The sequence below is a fragment of the Papaver somniferum genome, chromosome 7 (genome assembly GCF_003573695.1).
Source record: "Papaver somniferum cultivar HN1 chromosome 7, ASM357369v1, whole genome shotgun sequence".
Lineage (NCBI taxonomy): Eukaryota > Viridiplantae > Streptophyta > Magnoliopsida > Ranunculales > Papaveraceae > Papaver > Papaver somniferum.
The window spans coordinates 248039696-248059453 of NC_039364.1; the positions used below are offsets into that span (position 1 = coordinate 248039696).

General features: G+C 36.7%; 1 protein-coding gene across 1 annotated transcript; it reads left to right on the top strand.

Moving 5' to 3' along the window:
• Positions 1-17231: 17231 nt before the first annotated feature.
• LOC113296313 (glutamic acid-rich protein-like) lies at positions 17232-17777 on the top strand. The gene has a single exon (XM_026544622.1). The coding sequence runs from the start codon at positions 17232-17234 to the stop codon at positions 17775-17777; it is 546 nt and encodes a 181-aa protein (XP_026400407.1).
• The last annotated feature ends 1981 nt before the right edge of the window (positions 17778-19758 follow it).

A 19758-nucleotide genomic window follows, 5' to 3' on the forward strand; every position in this document is an offset into this window, starting at 1 on the left:
TGATAATTTGCATTCATTACCAAATTCACTTGCAGGCCTTATTGATTATGATATGCTTGAGAAAACTGCCACCCTCTTTCGACCAAAACTCATCATTGTTGGTGCTAGTGCTTATCTTCGTGATTTCGATTATCCTCGAATGAGACACATATATTTTGATTGTCAACAGTTGTTATTCTTAGTGATCAGAGAATCAGACTAGTTAACCCATTACGCACACCTAATTCCCTTTCCTGCTATGTTTCTTGAATATTGCAGATTCTGTTGGGGCTTTTCTCGTGATGGATATGGCTCACATAAGTGGTCTCGTTACTGCATCTGTACTTGCCGACCCATTTGAATACTGTGATGTTGTAACAACCACCACTCACAAGGTACACCTAGTCACATTCATGAAGTCTGCAAGACTGCAACTACTGACACCAACACAAGCAGCATTTTTTTTATTGGTTTAGGTTCAAGGGTCATGTTGTTTACTATGTCTTCTGTTTCAATTTGCAGTCATTACGAGGTCCCAGAGGTGGCATGATTTTCTTCAAGAAAGATCCTGTTCTTTGGGTTGATATGGAATCTGCGATTAACAATGCTGTTTTCCCAGGGTTACAGGTAACTAAAACTGTAGCGGTTATTTGTGATTTATCATTGGTTCAACATTATAACATTTTTTAGGTTTGTTACAGTTGTTTTTCGTGTATGAATTGACAGTACATATATGGCGTACTTATACAAAACTCTTCTAATTTTGTTTTATTTTAAGTTTTTCCAATTTTTTTGGTTCGATCCATGAGTATGTATGTATAATACTGATAGGAAATGCTATTTGCTGTGGTTTTGCTCCTTTTTTAGTCTTACCCTTCAGTATTTATGTGAAATACTGTGATATGTCTTTCGATTCTCTTATTTTTCATAGATCTGTCATCTGTTGTTGTCATACTGTTGATTTGTAGTTCATGAATCTTCAGTACATATATCGCATACTGATAGGAAGTGCTCCATGTTATGTTTGATTCAGTACGTATATGAAATACTGAAATAGATGCTTTTTGTTACGTTTGATTCAGTACTGGAATTGGATATGGAGATGATCTAGAGCTGCAATTCAGAACTTATTGCAAGAAATGACAGATTTTGAATGATAGGAACAGGAGTTGTTGTTGGTTCAGATTTGCAAGCTTGTGAAATTGGTGGTGGTCTTGATGAAGTTACAAATTGGTTGTGACGTGTGTTTGAAAGAAGGTGTGCTGCAAATGGATTTGGAGGAACATAGAAGGTTGGGTTGCTACATTGTATGATCCTACAATGTATGTGATGTAATACGTTTTCTAATTTATTTATCATTGATTCTTACAGATTTGTACTCTACCTGGAAGCAGTGCAGCAAATATGTACTCGAATTTGTAAGCATTCAGATATATAATCGGATTTGTAAGCAGTACGACAGATATGTACTCAGATAAATATGTACTCAAATTTGTAAGCAGTGTAGCAAATATGTACTCGAATTTTTAAGCAGTGTACCAGATATGTACTCAAATTTGTAAGCAGTGTAGACACACGTTTGGTAGTAATGGGCATTATGGACATTTCCATGTTTTAATTAATTTTGGATCTCTGGATAAAAAAAAATTCCGGTTGGACCCTACTATAAATAACTATATGGGCCTAGGACCAAACAAGAAATTTTCCAATTATTAAAGGCGTATTTCTGTTAAAGAGTTTTCAGAATTGTGATAAGAAATCCACAGTAATCCGCAACCTAAATGACCTTGCATGTTATGTGTGAATCTACTGCCGTCGTGATTCGATGTTGGTGGTTATAGACTTGATCCTTCCTGTGTGCATTTTCAGGGAAATACTCATGTATTAGTATGTGAGTGCGTAATTGTTTCAAGCTTTTCTTACACAGATAATCACATGAAAATGCTCGAGCTGTCGAGCAGTTGGCTAAATTTTCAAAAGAGTTGACCCCTTTTTACGGTAACTATGATCATATATCTGACGCTACGACAAAAGATAAATTCATCGGTGCATGTAATGTGGGAAATATGTCGTGGACCTATATTCGATCTCCTTGCCCAGTGTATGCATTGGTGTTGGTAATTATTCTTCGTTATTCTTCCAAATTGAAGGATAATAAAGCGATCCAACAATGGGTCGGTTTCACCAGTTCTAATTCATCTTTGGCACCTTATAAGTTATAATTGCATCTCTACCTCTAATTATAATGGGAAAATTAGGCGCAGGCCCAAAAAAAATAATATTTTTATTGTCAGGCCCACAATTAATTTTAGATACCGTGACACCCAAAATTATCCGAAATTATTAAGAATCAATACATAACTCGTTATGCATACTATTTTTCAGGTACAACTCGTTATGCAGCCTAATTTTTCAGGAGTATAATTGGCAACACAACTTGGATATAACATATCTAAAAATTCGCGCCTTGGAATTTTACAAATTTTATATTGTTGGAAATCTTTTTAAGAGAGCTACACAACGAGTACAAACAACAATATCAAATTTTTGTTTTTCACGAAAAAGTCGGAGGTGATCATCATTTTAGGGAAAAGTTTCGAAAACTGACTACATATTCATTATGCATCCTCCAAAACATATGCATAACACATTATGCAGACGCATAACGAATTATGCAATCATTTTCTCGACTGCATAACAAAGTTATGCATCTATAACGAGTTATGTAGCCATTGTTTTGGTTGATTTTAGTCCGTACATAAAAAATTGATGCATAATTGGTTATGCAGCCATATTTAAGGATGCATATCAGGTTATGCATCCATTTTCTCGATGCATAAAAGATTACGCAACAATTTTCTCGATGCATAATGCATTATGCATCCATTTTCTAGACTGCATGATGCATTATGCATCAATTTTCAATTTCACATAAAATAACAAAGATGCCGGATAATGTGTTATGCATCCATTTTTTGACTGCATGACATGTTATGCACTCATAACAGCATCATCTTCTTCTTCTTCGTCGTCGTTCATCATCCAAGCTCAAATAAGCTTTATTATTATTCCCTGTATTTTCTAAATCTCTAATTAACTTTTCTTCCTGTTCTACTTGATTGAAACAATTACAAAACTCAGAACACATCTCAGATCCATCTTCTCAATCATAAAAAAAAACCCATTCATACATCTTTCGGAAATAACAAACAGCAAGATCTCGATTCATCTCATAACATCACCTCAAACCCTAATTTTCGATTTCATTCATCTATTGTTTCCAATCTTCATGTGATTATATTGTCTGTTGATCATAAGTCACAGTTGGGAGGAAGAAAAGAAAAATAATTGAAGAAGAAATTCCCGTGAAGAAGAAGAAGATAAGATACGAAGAAACCAAATTTTATAAATTGTGGGTTTGGGAGAAATTTTCTCACGAAAATTGGATGCGCGCGTGAACTTTTCCGCCCGTGGGTTTCACGGTGTAGAAAATCTATAGAATGGGTCTCCCTGTAGTTTTCACAATTATAATTGCATCTCTACCTCTAACAACAAGCCCAGGCCCGGGACGTTACGGCACGTACCCCTAGTCAATGTACATATAAACATGCATACTGGATTTCCAAAACTCCCAGATCATCATATACAGTAGGAAAAAAAATCAACTCGAAAGACTTCAGTTGCGTCACAAAAAATAGTAAAATAACTAACAGGGCGTTAGTCGTGGGAGAGTTCGAGAGATTTTAATGTATTTAGGTTTTCTCCTGTTAATCCTGAGGGAGTTTGAGGGAGTCGCTCCAAATCTCCGTTAGTCGTGGGGGAGTTTAGAGGAGTCTCCTAAACTCTCTAGAAAACACCTGTTAGTCGCTGGGGCGTTTAAAAAAAGCTATTGAACTCCCTGTTAGTCATAAAAGCCTACAATACTAGGGAGTTGGTTGCTTTGGGGAGTTCGAAGGAGTTTTTAGTGTATTTTGGTATCACAACAAATCTCTCAAAAGAGTAGAGATTTGGGAAGGAGTTTGGTGCGTAGAAAACCATAGGAGAAAGAAGAGGAAACGTTTTTTTCCAGGTATGTTTTTTTTCTTCTTTGATCTCCATGATTGTTTATAATAGTTTGATTTATGTACTATTTTGATTGTTTTTCATATCTTTGATCTCCATGATTGTTTATTTTGATTGTGTGTATAGTTTTTTTTTGTGGGTACTCTCTCTCTGTCAAAATCCTAATTTGTGGTTCAAAAGATCTTGGTAAGAAATTGCATGATTTGATTATAATAATATCTTTAAATTAAACCGTTGGAATATGTCGTAGTTTACCTTGTTATAGAAGTACAGTAAAATTTTCACGCGGATCAGGTCACGTTTTCTACTGCAAAGCTTGCACAATATATAACTATGGTCTACTGAGTTTAAATCCCGAATAGGGGACTGATTCCTATTTATCTCATTCTCCGCTTATCGGACAAAGCTGAAATTTTAGTATGATGTTTGTATATATGAAGGTTACCTACTGTAGAAATTTCATGAAGTTCTGATCACTTTAGGTACACCAAAGTGTGAGAAATCCGGAACTGAATTCTGTATGCACGTATTGAAAGTAGTCGGGTTCTGAGTAATGTATCTTTTTAATGAACCGTTGGAATGCTATGATTTTTGAGTGTATTGTGGAATATTGAGTTGTAAGTGTACCATAAAAATTTAAAGAGGATCAGGTAAGTATTAGTACTGCAAAGATTGGACAATCTGAAACTATGTTTCGGTGAAACATAATTCTTTTACAGCTATCTTCATAATTTGTTATGTCATCATGCATTAATTGGCTTGCTACTTTGCATCGGTGTAATTGAGAATCAATATCACTTGTTAAGTCCTCTTATTTAGACACATACTTCTCTTCTATTCTATATGCCAAAGTTCAATACAGTGGCGTACTTCATTCCGTATTGGCGTGTTTTAGCCAATTCATACGGTGCTTTTGTTGCAAGGAGTTGCTAAGGGATTTTCTTTGATTAACAATTTGGCTAAGTAGCTCTGCGTGTTAGTACTGTGTAATCTAGTATCACATTTTTTTATCATGTTTACATTAGACTGTTTGGTGTTATCACTATCCTTGCTTTGTTAAGTTCTAGTATTAGTCTAAGTACTAATGTAGCTAACATGTCACACCATAGAATGGAAAAATCCAGCCAACCTGCTGAAAACAACAAGAAGAAAAAAAATGTTAGGAAGAATAAGAATACGGAACCGGAAACGGAAGTGACTACGAATTACAAACAATGGACAACTCGAGAGACTGAGAAATTATTGGAAGTGTTGGTAGAATCTACACTTGAGAAGAAGAAAGACACTAGTGGATGTTTTACTAAGAGAATAATGGAAGAGGAGATACTTCCAAAACTTAACCAAGCATGTGGTTGTGACAAATCTTTTGAGAACTATAAAGGGAAACATAGATGACTGAAGACTAGATTTGGTCAATACCAGGATTTGTTTAAATCTTGTACTTCTGGATTCGGTTGGGATGATGCTAACAAGATGATTACTGGATCCGACGAGATGTGGAACAATTACTTTGAGGTATGTGTGTGTTACTTACTGAAAACTAAATTTGATATTTTTTTCTTCTATTTTGTGCAGAGTTCTAATTCATGCTTTATCCTTTATTTATTTTTTGTATGTTCACAGAGCCATCCAAACCAAACTAACTTAAGGGAAGATAATGGTAAAGACTATGGTGACTTGCTTATTGTTTTTGGGAGTAAATGTGCTTTTGGAAAAGTTACAGTTGATCTTACCCATGAGGGTACAAGTGCTAGAACCTGTGATAAGGAAGATGAACAAGATGATTACTTCGATGTTGATTATACTCAACGAGAGCAATATGATAATGTTTTTAACGTATCATACGTGGGATATGGCTTAGAGGAAAGTGATGAACAAGATAAAGATGAAATTCAAGATATGAACACAAAGAAAATTCCTGTCAGAAAAACGACACCAAAGAAAAGACCAAGGTGTGACATTGGTGACTCTTCTACATCAACTAATCCTACTGGGCAGTCTGATTATCCTGAAGAGAGAAAGTTTTGGATTGGTTCAAAGTTAAAAGCATAAACCTGTCATCTTTGCAAGTTTCTATTAGGTTTAATGGGCTTTTAGAGTTACAACATTTGATCATTTTTCTTCATAACTATTAGTATTTAATTTTTCTTTTCTCCTAGTTGAGAACTTATTGTTATGGATTGATTTCTACTAATTTTTATGGGTTGACATCTTTATGGTTATTATGATTGAATTTATGAACTTTATATTCGATATGCTTATTTTCTATATACATATACTTTTATGCTTTTAAAATAATGATGATTCTAATAAAAAAAGTACTTTTATCATCTTTTTAGGTGAACATGTCTGATTTGGATTTATCTACTGATAGTGAAGATGAAGCCTTTGATACAGAAGAAGAAAGCAGTGATGGTGAAGAGGTAAGCAGCAATAATGAATTTGAACTATCCATATTTTTGAATATACTTTCAGCGGTGCATTCATGGTTGATGGATATAATCAAGCAATTGCAAAAATAAATGGACTGAAAATACCGCAAGGTAATTTTACTTTTATCTAATGTGAAGTTTTGAGTTTTTTGGTTAAGTTATATTCGGGTTCTACTTGACGAAGTTTTCTTTTTGTGTTTTATTCAGGTAAATATTACTTGGGGGATGGTGGGTTTGCAAACCGACGATATTGTTTAACACCATTTCGTGGCCAACGTTATCATTTGAAAGAATTTTCTGGTACGTGTAATCATGCGAAAAAGGCTGAAGAATTATTTAACATGCGTCATGCTTCTTTGAGGAATGTAGTTGAAAGATTGTTCGGTGTTGTGAAGTCTCGTTTCTTGATCATTAAGTCTCAACCTCCATTTCCGTATCAGGTGCAAGCGGAGATAATGACAGCTTGTGCAGGCCTACACAACTTCTTACGAAAATAATGCCGTTCAGATGAGTTTCCGGTCGAGGAATAAGAAGAGGAAGATAGCCATCCATCAACGCTTGTAAATGACGATGAAATTTTGACACAACAAACTCAAGAACAACAACGTCAAGAAGCTAATGCATGGAGAAAGAGTATAGCGGATGATATGTGGGAAAATGTTCGTGAACAAAGGGAGTTAGAATTGTATGGAGACCGTTAAATTGAAGGGAAAAAAAATTATCTCGTTGCACAAAATAACATACTATTGATACAGAGATATGATCATTTTCATTTATTTTTTTCTTTTGACTAAAGATCAATGTTATTTGCAAATAAGGGTTTATTGTTTCTTAAAAGAGAATGAGTTAGGAGTGAACTCTCTCAAACTCCCCCAAACTCCCTCTAATAAACTCTCTCAAACTCCCTACACTCCCCCAAACTCCCTGAACTCAAAAACACAAAACTCTCTCAAACTCCCTACACTCTCTCAAACTCTCTCAAAATCCCTGAGATTTAAAATACACTCAACTCCCCCGAAATCACTCGAGGACTAACCCCTCTAAATAAAATTAAGAAACAGCTGGACAAACCAACTAATGTTAGATCTATGATCTTTCGGCCAAACCGCAAACAACAATGATGAACTCACAAATTCCGATCTTCTTCACAACGAGTCCAAACTATCTATTATGCTTGAACGCCGCTATTTTTTCTGTTGGTCACCAAGAAATTCAAATCTAAAAGCTCTTTCGTCTTTTTTCACTTTCTCTAGAATATAGTCCTTAACACCATCCTAAAGGACCTCTGACTGCAAGTGAGATGTGAGCTAAATCATACAAAGCATTATTTATGAAAGCTATAGATTTTACGGTGAAAACAACAATTGTCACGACCTGTGGCTGTGATCATTACAATTTTCAGAGGTTGATTAAAATTCACACGTTCACAAACCCTAAAAGCCATGTAAAACTCAACAAAAACACCAAAGTACATCATGATTAACAGCTTAATTGATTCATTTGAAAAGCATACTCCTTGCATGAAGAGATTCTAGGACTCATATAAAAACTATATGAAGGAATCTGGGCTATTTTAGGTTTGATTGATGCATCAAACCTAGAAAAATGTTTACCTGATTATCAAGAAAACTTCTCAAACGCCTTGCCAAACCCAAACCCTTTACAAGTGAAGATGAAGAAGATGAAGAAAACATAGTTTTATCTGAATATGATGCTCCCGCAATTTCTTTTGGGAAAAAGAAGGCAAAACCCAAAACATCTCCTGTAATTTCTTTCTTTCTTTTTTTTTTTTGGAAATTTTTTTTCCCGTAATTGTTGTCATTTTTTTTGAAAAAAAATTCTCCCGTAATTGTAGAGCTGGCAAACGGGCGGGCCGGGGCTGGCTTGTTACGGGCTACACGAGTTCGGGTTAACACGGGCCAAAACCTGCGGGTCGATATTCTTCACGGGTGATCATTTTTTCAATCCGCGCCCGTAACGAATAAAGCTTACGGGTTCACGGGTTAACCCGGATTGTTTAATTAAAAATAAAACTAAAAATTAATTTGTGACAAAACATAGACAGATATAGAGATAATATGATTCTTAATGGTTCAAAACAGAGGATTACATAATACAAAACCACAATTATAAGTTCTCTACTTATATTTTTACAATCAATCAAACTGAATCATATTAAGAAATTCAGGACTCACCAACAAGGAAGATAACAACAACAAAATCATATTAAGAAATTCAGGGCTACCACCATTCAGTACCCATATCAATCTCAGTTTAATTTACAATCATATAACCTCAACCATATAAACAATTCAACTTAAAATACTAATATTAACACAATTAGAGGCTTACCCAAACTTTAGTATTCACTGGATTTCTTTTTGTGTAATCAATTCAGCTGGTAACCTAGGATTATCGTTTCTAACCCTAAAAATCAATTCACCTCCACCACTTTCATCACCCGCATCTCAATTTCATTCATATCCAATAATTATACGAATCTAAACCTCAATAAAACAAAACCATCTTTCAATTTCCTCATATTCATCACCAATCAAATTTCAAGTTCATGTTGGAAACCGTAACTCACTGATTCTTCAATGTGAATTGAGAATCAGTAACTAAAACTTCTTCCTTAAACTTAACACTCAATACCCATCATTACTTGCTTGATTTCATTCTCAATTTCACACAAAATTATCAATCCATTCTATAACCCTTACCTTAATTTTACTGATTCCTCTTTCTTCAATCATCACGAAACCCTAACCAAAATCAACTCCACATACTCATTAACTCTTTCCTTGATTCACTTATTTCATTAAGTTTATTCAGAAGAATCATGAATCACTCTGTTCGTGCAGTAGAGAAGAAAAACGGAAAGAGAAAAGAAATAGCAGAGAAAGAAGAGAAGAAAAATGAATTGATCTTCTAGGGTTATTTTCATTTTTATATGACAAATGAACGAACATGATTAAATATAATAATCATACGGTGGTATTCTTAGAAGCACACGGGTTGACAGGTTTAACCCGCGGATTTACGGGTCGGGACGGGTTAACCCGTTCTCTCACAAGCCGTTATTTCTACAACCCGCGCCCGGCTTCTTTAGGACCCAACCGGGACGGGCGCGGGTTTGTCACGGGCCGGGCGGGTCAACTTGCGGGTTTTTGGTTGGTTTGCCAGCTCTAATCAAAATCTTCTAAAAGGGGAAACAAAATCTTGTTATGATATATTGTACTAGTTAAAGGGAACGATGAGATTAAAAAGGAAACTGCCCACAAAAAACGCCCACTAATTGACTAATCCAGATCAGGTATTGTTTTTATAATTTTTTTTGTTAATAAAAATTAACAAATGAAGGTTAAAAAAGTCCATCTGAAAATATAAAATTACAAATCAAATCTAAAACTAATAATCTTAACCGTACATTGTGTATTTTGGGCTACACATATATGACATTTTAATGATGGGTTTCTAAAAGAGAGAGGAACCAGATTTGGGTTCCTCAGAAATTTCCACAAATACAAAGAGCAGTAGAACAAAAATAAATCAAAGTCCATATTGTTGTAAACTAGTACTAGTACTTCACCCGAGACGCCAGAAACGTGAACCATTATCTTTCGTATTTTCTTTTTCCAGGGCGCCTTGGGTGCTTTAGGCTCGCCTATCCTAACGCCTTACACAAGAGTAATAATGTATTCGGCAATTTATATTTTAGTTACTCTTTATTCTGTTTTCTATAACAGATTCTGTTTATCTTCATACATTGCACAACTGTTATTAGCTGTTCTTTCTGATCATGTCTGCATATATATAAAGACCTCTTATACCTGTCTATACTGTTTTATAACAATTATCAATAATATCTGTTTCATCATTTCTACATGGTATCTGATTTTTCCTTTCGATCCTAGTTTTCTCTTTACCATTAATAAACATATTCTTCTGTAGTTTCATAGTTTTTCTCTTCATTGTCATATTATTTCTTCATATTCTTCTGTAGTTTCATCGTTTTTCATATTCTTTCTTCATCGGAATCATCCTCTTCTCCGATTACATCTGTTACATGATCCGAACATTTACAGATCCAGAATCTTGTAGAATGTCAAATTCTTCAGATATTACATCGATTCCAGTTTTTTTTTGATGGGTTAGTACAGTGGTTAGTCGTGGCCCATAAATACTACTAGCAATTAATGCCGGTAATTCGTAAGTTTCAAATCTTATCTTTTCTTGAAGTTTCAGATCTTATCTTTTCTTGATGGAACAAATGGGTGTCCTAATCAATTTACTGGTCGTGGTATAAATCAAACTGAAAATCCACAACATGCTACTTGGTTTGATAAAGATCAGACAATTATCTTATGGATCCAATCCACTATCTCTGAGGATGTTATCTCATATTTTGTTGGTGCAACTACTTCACATGAACTCTGGAGTAGCATAGAATCAAGATTTGCAAGAATATCAACAACTCATACAATACAATTACGTACTCAACTCCATGCTATTAAACAAGGTTCAAGAACTGTATCTGTATTCATGGATGAAGTCAAGAAAATTTCAAATGAATTAGCAGCTGTTGGATCAAAGATTTCAGATGAAAAACTTGTTAGAGCATAACTCGGTTGAACACACCAAGTGTTGGTATGTCAAGTTTCGTTGTCATATTTTAGTAAATCAAAACTCATTTTAAGAGTCGCTTGATTATGTACTAGAGTCAACTTCGTATAGGTTAGCTTGAAAGTATTAGGATATGCGACATTACAAGTATTGCGAAGACTTGAAGAAGTGAAGAAGCTACAACGACAACATCATCCTTCCACTTGAGGTTAGTGATATTTGAATTGAAATGTTTCATTCCCTAACGTATCTTTCAAGTCGTGCATATTGAAAATGAAACTGCGAAGCATGAACACTCTAGATAGACATAGTATTAAGGAATACAATATGAAGTTTATTGCTTAACCATTAAACTTTGTAGATAAGACATCGACATAATCGTTTAAATGCTATCGTGATTATGTATGGGTATGAGGTGAGGATTTCATCCTAAGAAACAATGTTTTACATGTGTTTTAAGGAAGTAAGTTCATAAACTTGTTTATGAATCGAAAAGGAAATCGCCAGGCGTTATTGGGATTGTTATTCATTGCATATCTTGTGGACATCCAATATGTGTGATTTAGTATAACCGTTCACAACTTGTTTCTGTTCTTGGTAAAACTATTCACAAAGGCCTGACGTATGTATTGGTATGACTTTTATTAGTGAAACCGATCTTAAGTAATCACCTGAGATGGTATGATCGAGTTTGAGATTTTTTGAACTGAATCTGGGTAAAGGGGAATCGATCCTATGAAGAGGTGCAACACATCACAAAGGGGAATCGATCCTTGTATGAGGTGCAACAAGTTTGTAGCAGAAAGGGGAACCGATACTATGGACATGTGAAACACGTTTTTAGGCAAAGGGGAACCGATCCTATGGACATGTGCAACATATATAAGTTAGATACCATATATATGTGCGGAATTGATCCTAGTACCTAGTCAACCGAATCTTGGAAAGCTAGTGTGACTATGCACAATACTCACATGGAGGTAGAACCGAAACTTGTTTTGGTAGAACCGTTAAACCCATGATTGGTGATTGAGTGTTCTTGATCAATCACATAGTTCTTGAAAGTCAGGTGGACCAATTTTAAACTTGTTTGAAAGTGTGGCAAATCAGTTTCAAGGTTTTAAGTATGAAAGAGGACTTACAAAGTAAGGATGTCGACATACTTTGAACACGTACAATAATGTTTATCTTTTATTGTTCAAAGTTATTCCTTAATAGCTACATGAAGAAAATCCCAGGATCGCAATATAAATAAGTTAAGGATCTTTTAATTAAGGTTGTTAATTTTATTTTAGGATAATGAGAATTAGTAATGTGCATTTACTAGTTGATATTTTCCAAAGAGATTTTCGGTCATTATTTTGGACAAAGCATTTCCAGGAATTATGGAAACCGAATTTGGAATATATTGAATATCTTTGAGAATATTTTCGGTTTTGGAAATTCCTTGGTGTCCAAGCTTCCTTGTCTATAAATACTTGAAGTTTGCATTTCTAGCAAACTAATCCTTCGTGACAGCAAACCTCGGTTGTGTTGTTACTGGTGTAGCCGCCTATTCGGAGAGGAGAGTAACCTAATTAGGCGAAATCTCTTACGTCTGCTCAGTTTAAAGTCTTCTTTGGGATTGAGAAGCTCTATGAGTACCGTTTGTGGGAAACTAAATAATTGCGGTTTATCTTGTGTTTTCGATTGATTTGATTGACTAACTGTAGATGAGGAAAAACGATTTGCTGGTTTTTACGGAATTGAGGAGACGTCCATGTACAGACTCCTTGAACCGAGCGAAATGTTGAACCTCACACAGATGCACTGCAAGAAAAGAGTGCTTTAAGTTCGAGAGATCAATCTATAGGACTCCGGCCTAAACCAAGAACAATGGTCGTTCGAGAGTCAATTCGGTCACAAAAGAGGATGGGTTGATCTGTAGGAGGGAAGCTGAGAAATGTGCGGGATCAATGGTGATCTGAGACTGTAGGTGTGTTGTGAATTCAACGTAGAAAAGTTCTGAATGATTGAAGTTTACTCAATTGAGAGTGATTGCTCAGACGATGAGTTCGTGTAGACGAAAGATTGTCTGTATGAACTTGCCGAGAAATTCATTGTCCTTTCAATTAGTATTCAGAGATCTTTTATATTGCTAAATTGAAAACACCATGATCCCATGAAGTGTGACAGTTGTTGGAATCAGAGAGTGGAGAAGTGGGAAATCGTGTCAAAACCAGTTACTCATCGTGCGGAGACTTGGTTAATTTTCCACCCACTACTTTGCTGACTCTTCCAACTGATTGCACGACTTGCTCACATTCTCGTCGTGTGTTTAGACACACGTGCCGTAGACTGCCAGACCAAAACCCTAATTAATATCCCCCCATGTGACACGATTGATGTCTCATGATTGTGAAGTCAGTTGCTGACTTTATGGGACGATGAGTCCTTGTATTTCTGAGTTGAACATAATTTGCAAATGTTCTGAGACTCATGGATTGAACATGCCTGCTGAGGCAAAATATCGTTGTCAAATAAATATTGATAACCTGAGCAAACCGCGTTGCTGAAATGCTGAATATTGATAGTTGAACCAATATTCCTTAATCTGAGAAAATATTGCTAGTTCGAGCAAATAATATTGCCGGTTTGAGAAAATATTGCTAGTCTGAGCAAATATTGCTCGAATTGTTGGTAGCAGGACAAAATAAAATATCAATTTAAGATACTGACTGCTGGGACGAGTATAATAAATAAAAGTGTTGATCATGGGATCAATATAAAATCATCAGTATTTGAATCTGCTCAGAATTATGGTTTGCAGAGCTCTGGATTCAAAACCCTAATTTTATGAATTGATGATTTATTGAAAATCAACCGCAAAGCGAAGCAGGGACCGACTACATGGGATGATGAGTCCACCATGTAATACCCAGATGCTCGAACGAGCAAAATACCAAAGTCTCTTGAGGACCGGTTGGTGAAAGAATGATTAAATGTTGGTTTAATCATTTGTTAAAATAATGCTTGTGTGAGCGACATGTAGTAAAACCTGGCTATGAAAAGATGAGGGACCGACCAAGAGGTCATGAGACCGGCCCTTGGTGGTCGTGGGACCAATTGATGGTCATTCGAGCAAACCCTCAATTGTTTGAAAAGAGTTTGGACCTAATACGGGCAATTAAGCAAATTAGGTCAAAATCATTAAAACGTGTGGGACCGGCTATTTGCAAACCTCAAGGCCACCCTTGGTTGGTCAAGGGGATGTGCATGTATCACTATAATGTCCGTATCTCAGTCCTGAGAGCTTCGATATTTTCCGGTGCGCATTTGAGCGACATTTTGAGAAAATATAAAGGATTCAGGGTTTTGCTGAAACTAGGAAAAATTCATGAGATGATGAAAAATAATTAATAAAATAGGGGATTGCAAAGCGTGGGGCCAACCATGGCTAGGGCATGACCGTCCATCTAACAATCTCGGTCCCGCAACACTTTTCCCAATTTTATGTATTTTCTCTGAATTGAGGGAAATTCCATGAAACTGAAGAGTTCTATGAAATTAGGGAACTTCCATGAGATTAGGGAAATAAAATAATAATAAAATAAGGAATGATGGAGTGTGGGACCGAAAATGGCCACAGCATGGCCGGCCGGCCAACGGGCACGGTCCCAGGGCACTCTTCCCAATTTTATGTAATTTTCATGATTTTAGGGCATTTTCATAAATCCAAGAGATTTGTTAAAACCAAGGTATTTTGTTGAAATCATGGAGTTTTCATGGAATGAGGAAAACAAAACAAATAATAATAATAAAATAAGGGATATGTGGGACCGGCTAGGGCATGACCGGCCGACTAGGGCCCGATCCCACAGTTTCCGAAATCAGGGAATTTTCATGGGATGAGGGAAATAATAAAATCATAAGGAACCGTGAGGTGTGGGACCGGCCACGGCTAGGGCATGGCCGGCCGGTTAGTGGGCTTCGTCCCGCGACACCTTTTCCTAATTATATTATTTCCTTGATGTGTGGAAACACCATGGGACTGGAAGTTTCCTTGAAACGAAGGAGATTTGCTCAAATGAGAGAATTTTCATGAGATCAGAAAAAAATAATAAAATATGATAAAATATAAAATTGGGCGTGGGACTGGTCACGGCGTGACTGGCCAGCTGGTGATCCTAGTCCCCTGGCACCTTTGCTAATATTTTATTATTATTATTTTTCTTCCTATTTTGCATAGGTTCATCGTTCCTTCGTGTTCTGAAATGCTCATTTGTGCATTCAGATGCTGGTTTGTGAATTGTTGCTAAGTACACTTGCACCATTTCAGGGCTTAGTCGATGCTCAGATGTCTGTACGTTGAATATTTATTACTAACCCATGGAACTCTGCTGGGAAGAACCATAAATTGAAGTAACGAAATATTCAAAGAATCCTAGAATATAGTTGCATATTCAGTTACGACCAGAGATAATTAATTGATGGCTCTATACTAGCAGGCATGCTGTCTAGGAGCATTAATTATCTGAGAGTTTGAGCAATATGAACTTGTTGGAGTGTCATACTTCTCCTATATAGTCATGGAAAACCTGGTTGCATCCTGAAGACGTTGTTGCTCTATACTAGCAGGCATGTTGTCTAGGAGCCGTCCAATCTTTCGATTCTATACAAAAATAATTACTAAAATTGCTCAGTATTCATGAGATGTGCCGTGGCCTCAGCTGGGAGACTACACATCTATATATACTATGAGAGATAGCCTTCTCAGTCAGAGGTTCATGGCATGAGCTTTCATGCTTTAATGAGATACATGAGTCTCAATACTCATCCGATTTCCGGATCCGAAGTATGTATAATTATGGTTTTACGATTTTACCCTTGTCGAAAATCCACCATCTACATTAAGTCCCCTGCTTAGTGAGGGACAGTCATGTTCCTCAGTCAGCATTGAATGGTGATTTTCCAGGTACAGACAAAAATAAGTAATTGAACTTAGTCATAAGATAAGACGTTACCAGATTTCGACCGAATGAGCAAACCATGGTTTGAGAAAAAAACCCAGTGGCATAATAGAGCGTCATCCAGCGAGCACAAATTGGTGTAGAACCGCTTATTCGATGATGGGTCCTTGGTCGTTTTAGGATTCACGGGCCGGGCCCGATAAGGAAATCCTTGTGAAATTAGGTTTTGGAAATAAAATTTGACATAAAAGGAATTACTCCTTTTTTTTATTATTTCTCCAACAACCGACTGCCATCTTCATCTCCCCTTCATCTTCACGCCCGAGCATCAGGAGGAGCAACAAAGTTTCGTCGGAGTTGCCGTCACCGTCCGGCCAACTTCCGTCCGACACCGACCAGTTTTTTTTTTTTTTTATTTGCTGATTTCATGAGTTGTTCATGCTTTGATCATGTTAAAATTCTATACATGTGTATATGTTAGTGTGAGTTTTGTAGAAAAACCCTTATTTTATTAAACGTATGTTCGTTCGATCATTGGTTCAAGAGACTAGCAATAATCTCTAACTTGGGAAAGATTTTATCTTTTTAAAAAAAAGACCTGTTTCCAGTGATTAAATTTTGTTTATGCACTTTCACGGAAACCGAAATTTTATCTTACAAGATGTGAACTTTTCACAAAACCGAAAGAAACCTTCGTTTCAAAGAAAAACAATCGTACGAAGGAAAAGAGATTTTTTTTATCATGAAACCGAGACATATTATGAAAAATATGACATATTTTATTTACGTGAGTTTTTTCTCATTAGATAAAAAATTCGAAAATTTACGTGAATAATTCACGTTTATTGTTTTGTAAAATCAAAACATGGGTTTTGAGTAATCCCCGAAATTAGACAACTTATTTAAGATGAAATATTGTCTTGGTGTAAATTTCATAGCTCATTTGTGGATGTTCATACTATGAAAATTGTGTCTATGATCTTATGAAAAATCAGTTTCGAAAAATTAATGAAGTTTTGTTCGTTATTGCAGGTTTCAAGGAAAGAACTAATTTTGGAGTGTTAACTCTTGCGGCACAATCATTATTGTTAGTGGAACCATAAAGAGGTAAGAGTTAAGAGTTACCATTTTGGTAGATGGATTTACTAGCATGTCAATAATTTTGTGTTTCTGGTTCCAGAAAATGGCAACTTCAAGCAGCAACAATTATGATTATAACTATTCCTCAAGCTCTTCTGACGAGGATTCCAAAGTTTCTGCAGCCAAATCGAAAGCCAAGACAACTCATGATGAGGGGGTAAATCCTAGTATACCCCTGAACGACCGGAGAGTCACTTATGCTGAGCTTATGAAGCGAAAAGCCGAGACTGATGAAACAGAGGATCATAAGCGTAGGAAGGATCGAATCCGGCACAAAATACGAGCGGCAGAGGAGAGACGCCGATTCGTCGATGGGGTACCTTCTGACTCTGATGCTGACGCTTCCGAAGAGGAAACCACGTGGGTGTTACCAGAGCGCAAGATCAAGCTTGACCGGCGTACCAGGGAGCTTCAAAAGACTATGAAACAAGTTGAACCTGAACTTGAAACTGAAGCAGAAGAAGACTCGGACGATCCTTATACCCATCCAGACTTCATCAATGATCCTGGTAGTGATTCCGACGAAGAAGAGGATTCCGAGAAGGACAGTGATGATGAATCTGACAGCTCAGACGAATCTGACGAGTAGCTTTACTTCTGATCCCCTTTTAAACATTTGAATGTTTTCTTAGCTTTCGTAGTAAAAATCTTGTTTGAACAACATCACCTAAGTATTAAGATTTTCCTTTTGAGTGAGAAATCCTTTTTATTAATGTTGGTTCTTCTCGATTGAATCAAACAAAATGAGCCAATCCTCATATGCCGAACCCATTGTGATCTCCCTTTGCTTTCTTTACGGTTTTCATCTGTGAAAACATCCGGACATGTCGCAGAGGACATATAACACACAAGGCCGTGTGGCCTTCTGACCATGTCTAGCTTTGGTCAGTCCCCAGTGCATTATTTTCCTCCGCATCTCCAGTATTAATCTTGTTTGGGGCTTAGGGTTTCAGTAAAACTCGTAACTGAATTGACCATCTACAGAAGATAAGTACCAGCCATGCTTTGTATATATATCTCCAAGATTTAGGGTTTAACACTTACGCAAATATTTCTTCCATTACTGAGTTAGTTTCATCGCAGAAGAAATTTCGATTGCCATACTTTTCATCATTATGTCTAGCGGTAGTACTTCTTCTCGAAACGAACTTCAGTTGAAGCATGAAATAGAAACGTCTATCTCGGTAAGTTGTATATCTTCTTCGTCTCTGTTTGATCAAGGTTATTGATCATAGGAAAATGATTTGCTGCAGGATAACCAGAAGAATCCCTCTTCTCACAATTCAAGGCCCAAGCGGACTGTTAGAGCCCATGTCCGGTATAGATCGGATCACGCTGAGGCTGGATCATCCATAAGCAATCTTATAATTATTATAATTCTTGAAGCTTTACCATGCTCATTTTGATAAAATTAAACACTTCTTCATTTCGTCGCAGGCGGATGTTCGTGTCGTTGTTGATGCTAGAAGGAGAAGGAGTGGAAAGTCTGTGACCGTGGTTGAGGTTGAAGATAGCAGCAACTGGGTCTGTGAAGACTCTGCAGAATCCCTGGAGGCCGGAGACAGGGTTCATGCTCGTGAATATCCAACAGCTGGACTCTTGTTTGAAGCTCCTTTGATCAATACTTTCCCGGACAATGAGGTGGTCGGTGGATTCGTCATTCCCAAGTGTCACACGCCTCTTTACACCAAAATCTGGAAAAGATATGGGCATATTGCTACGACCGAAATGTGGAAAGGTTTTCCACCAACCCTCCTGACTACAGTTGCAGGGATGTTACCGATCATTGAGGAGATGGACCAGATGCGCCTGCGAGATGTCAAGAATCAGGAACTGCACAGGTGGGATGAGATGATTTCGAACTGTGAGACATTGCGGTTCAATGTAGGATGGATTCATCATCGGCTCGAGATGATCAAAATTCATAAGGCGGCGGAGGCTGCTGATCCAATTTCTACGACCACTGCTTTACTGGAGGAGGAGAAGATGCTTGCTTTGGAGTCGGCGAGGGTCGAGAAGGCGGTCCAAGATTTGAAGACGAAAACCAAAGATTTCCAGAAGAACCTTGACAGGGTTTCTTATAGAGATTATCCATTGTTGGACGGTTTGCTCTGAGTGAGCATTCAAGAGAGTTGAAGTGTAGGTTTTTTCGATAAGGTAGGATAATATGACAGAGGAATTTTGTTCAATTGATGGATGTTTAATGAACAAATGAGCATCTTGCATGCTTTTTTGAAGGAAATAAATTACATTTGAGATGTGTTTGAATAATGGTAAAAGATTAATTATTTGTTTTTGATCAAGCATAATAGGCCTTGAGCCATTTGTCGTTGATAATATTTCCTTCCTTTCCTCCATTGACTGCTAAGATTTTGTAGTATCCACTAGACACTGCTTTGGTGATAACATACGACCCTTCCCATTTCGGAGAGAACTTAGGGGTAAACATGTCTTGTTGAATGTATTTTGCCGTCTTTAATACCAAATCTCCTACTTGGAAAGTTCAGGGCCTTACCATTTTGTTGTAAGCTCTAGATATTCTCTGTTTATAAGCCTCCACATACTTTTCT

Bases quoted from the DNA above. Each gene is read 5' to 3' on its own strand.
- LOC113296313 (XM_026544622.1), top strand. From the start codon at position 17,232: ATGGCAACTTCAAGCAGCAACAATTATGATTATAACTATTCCTCAAGC.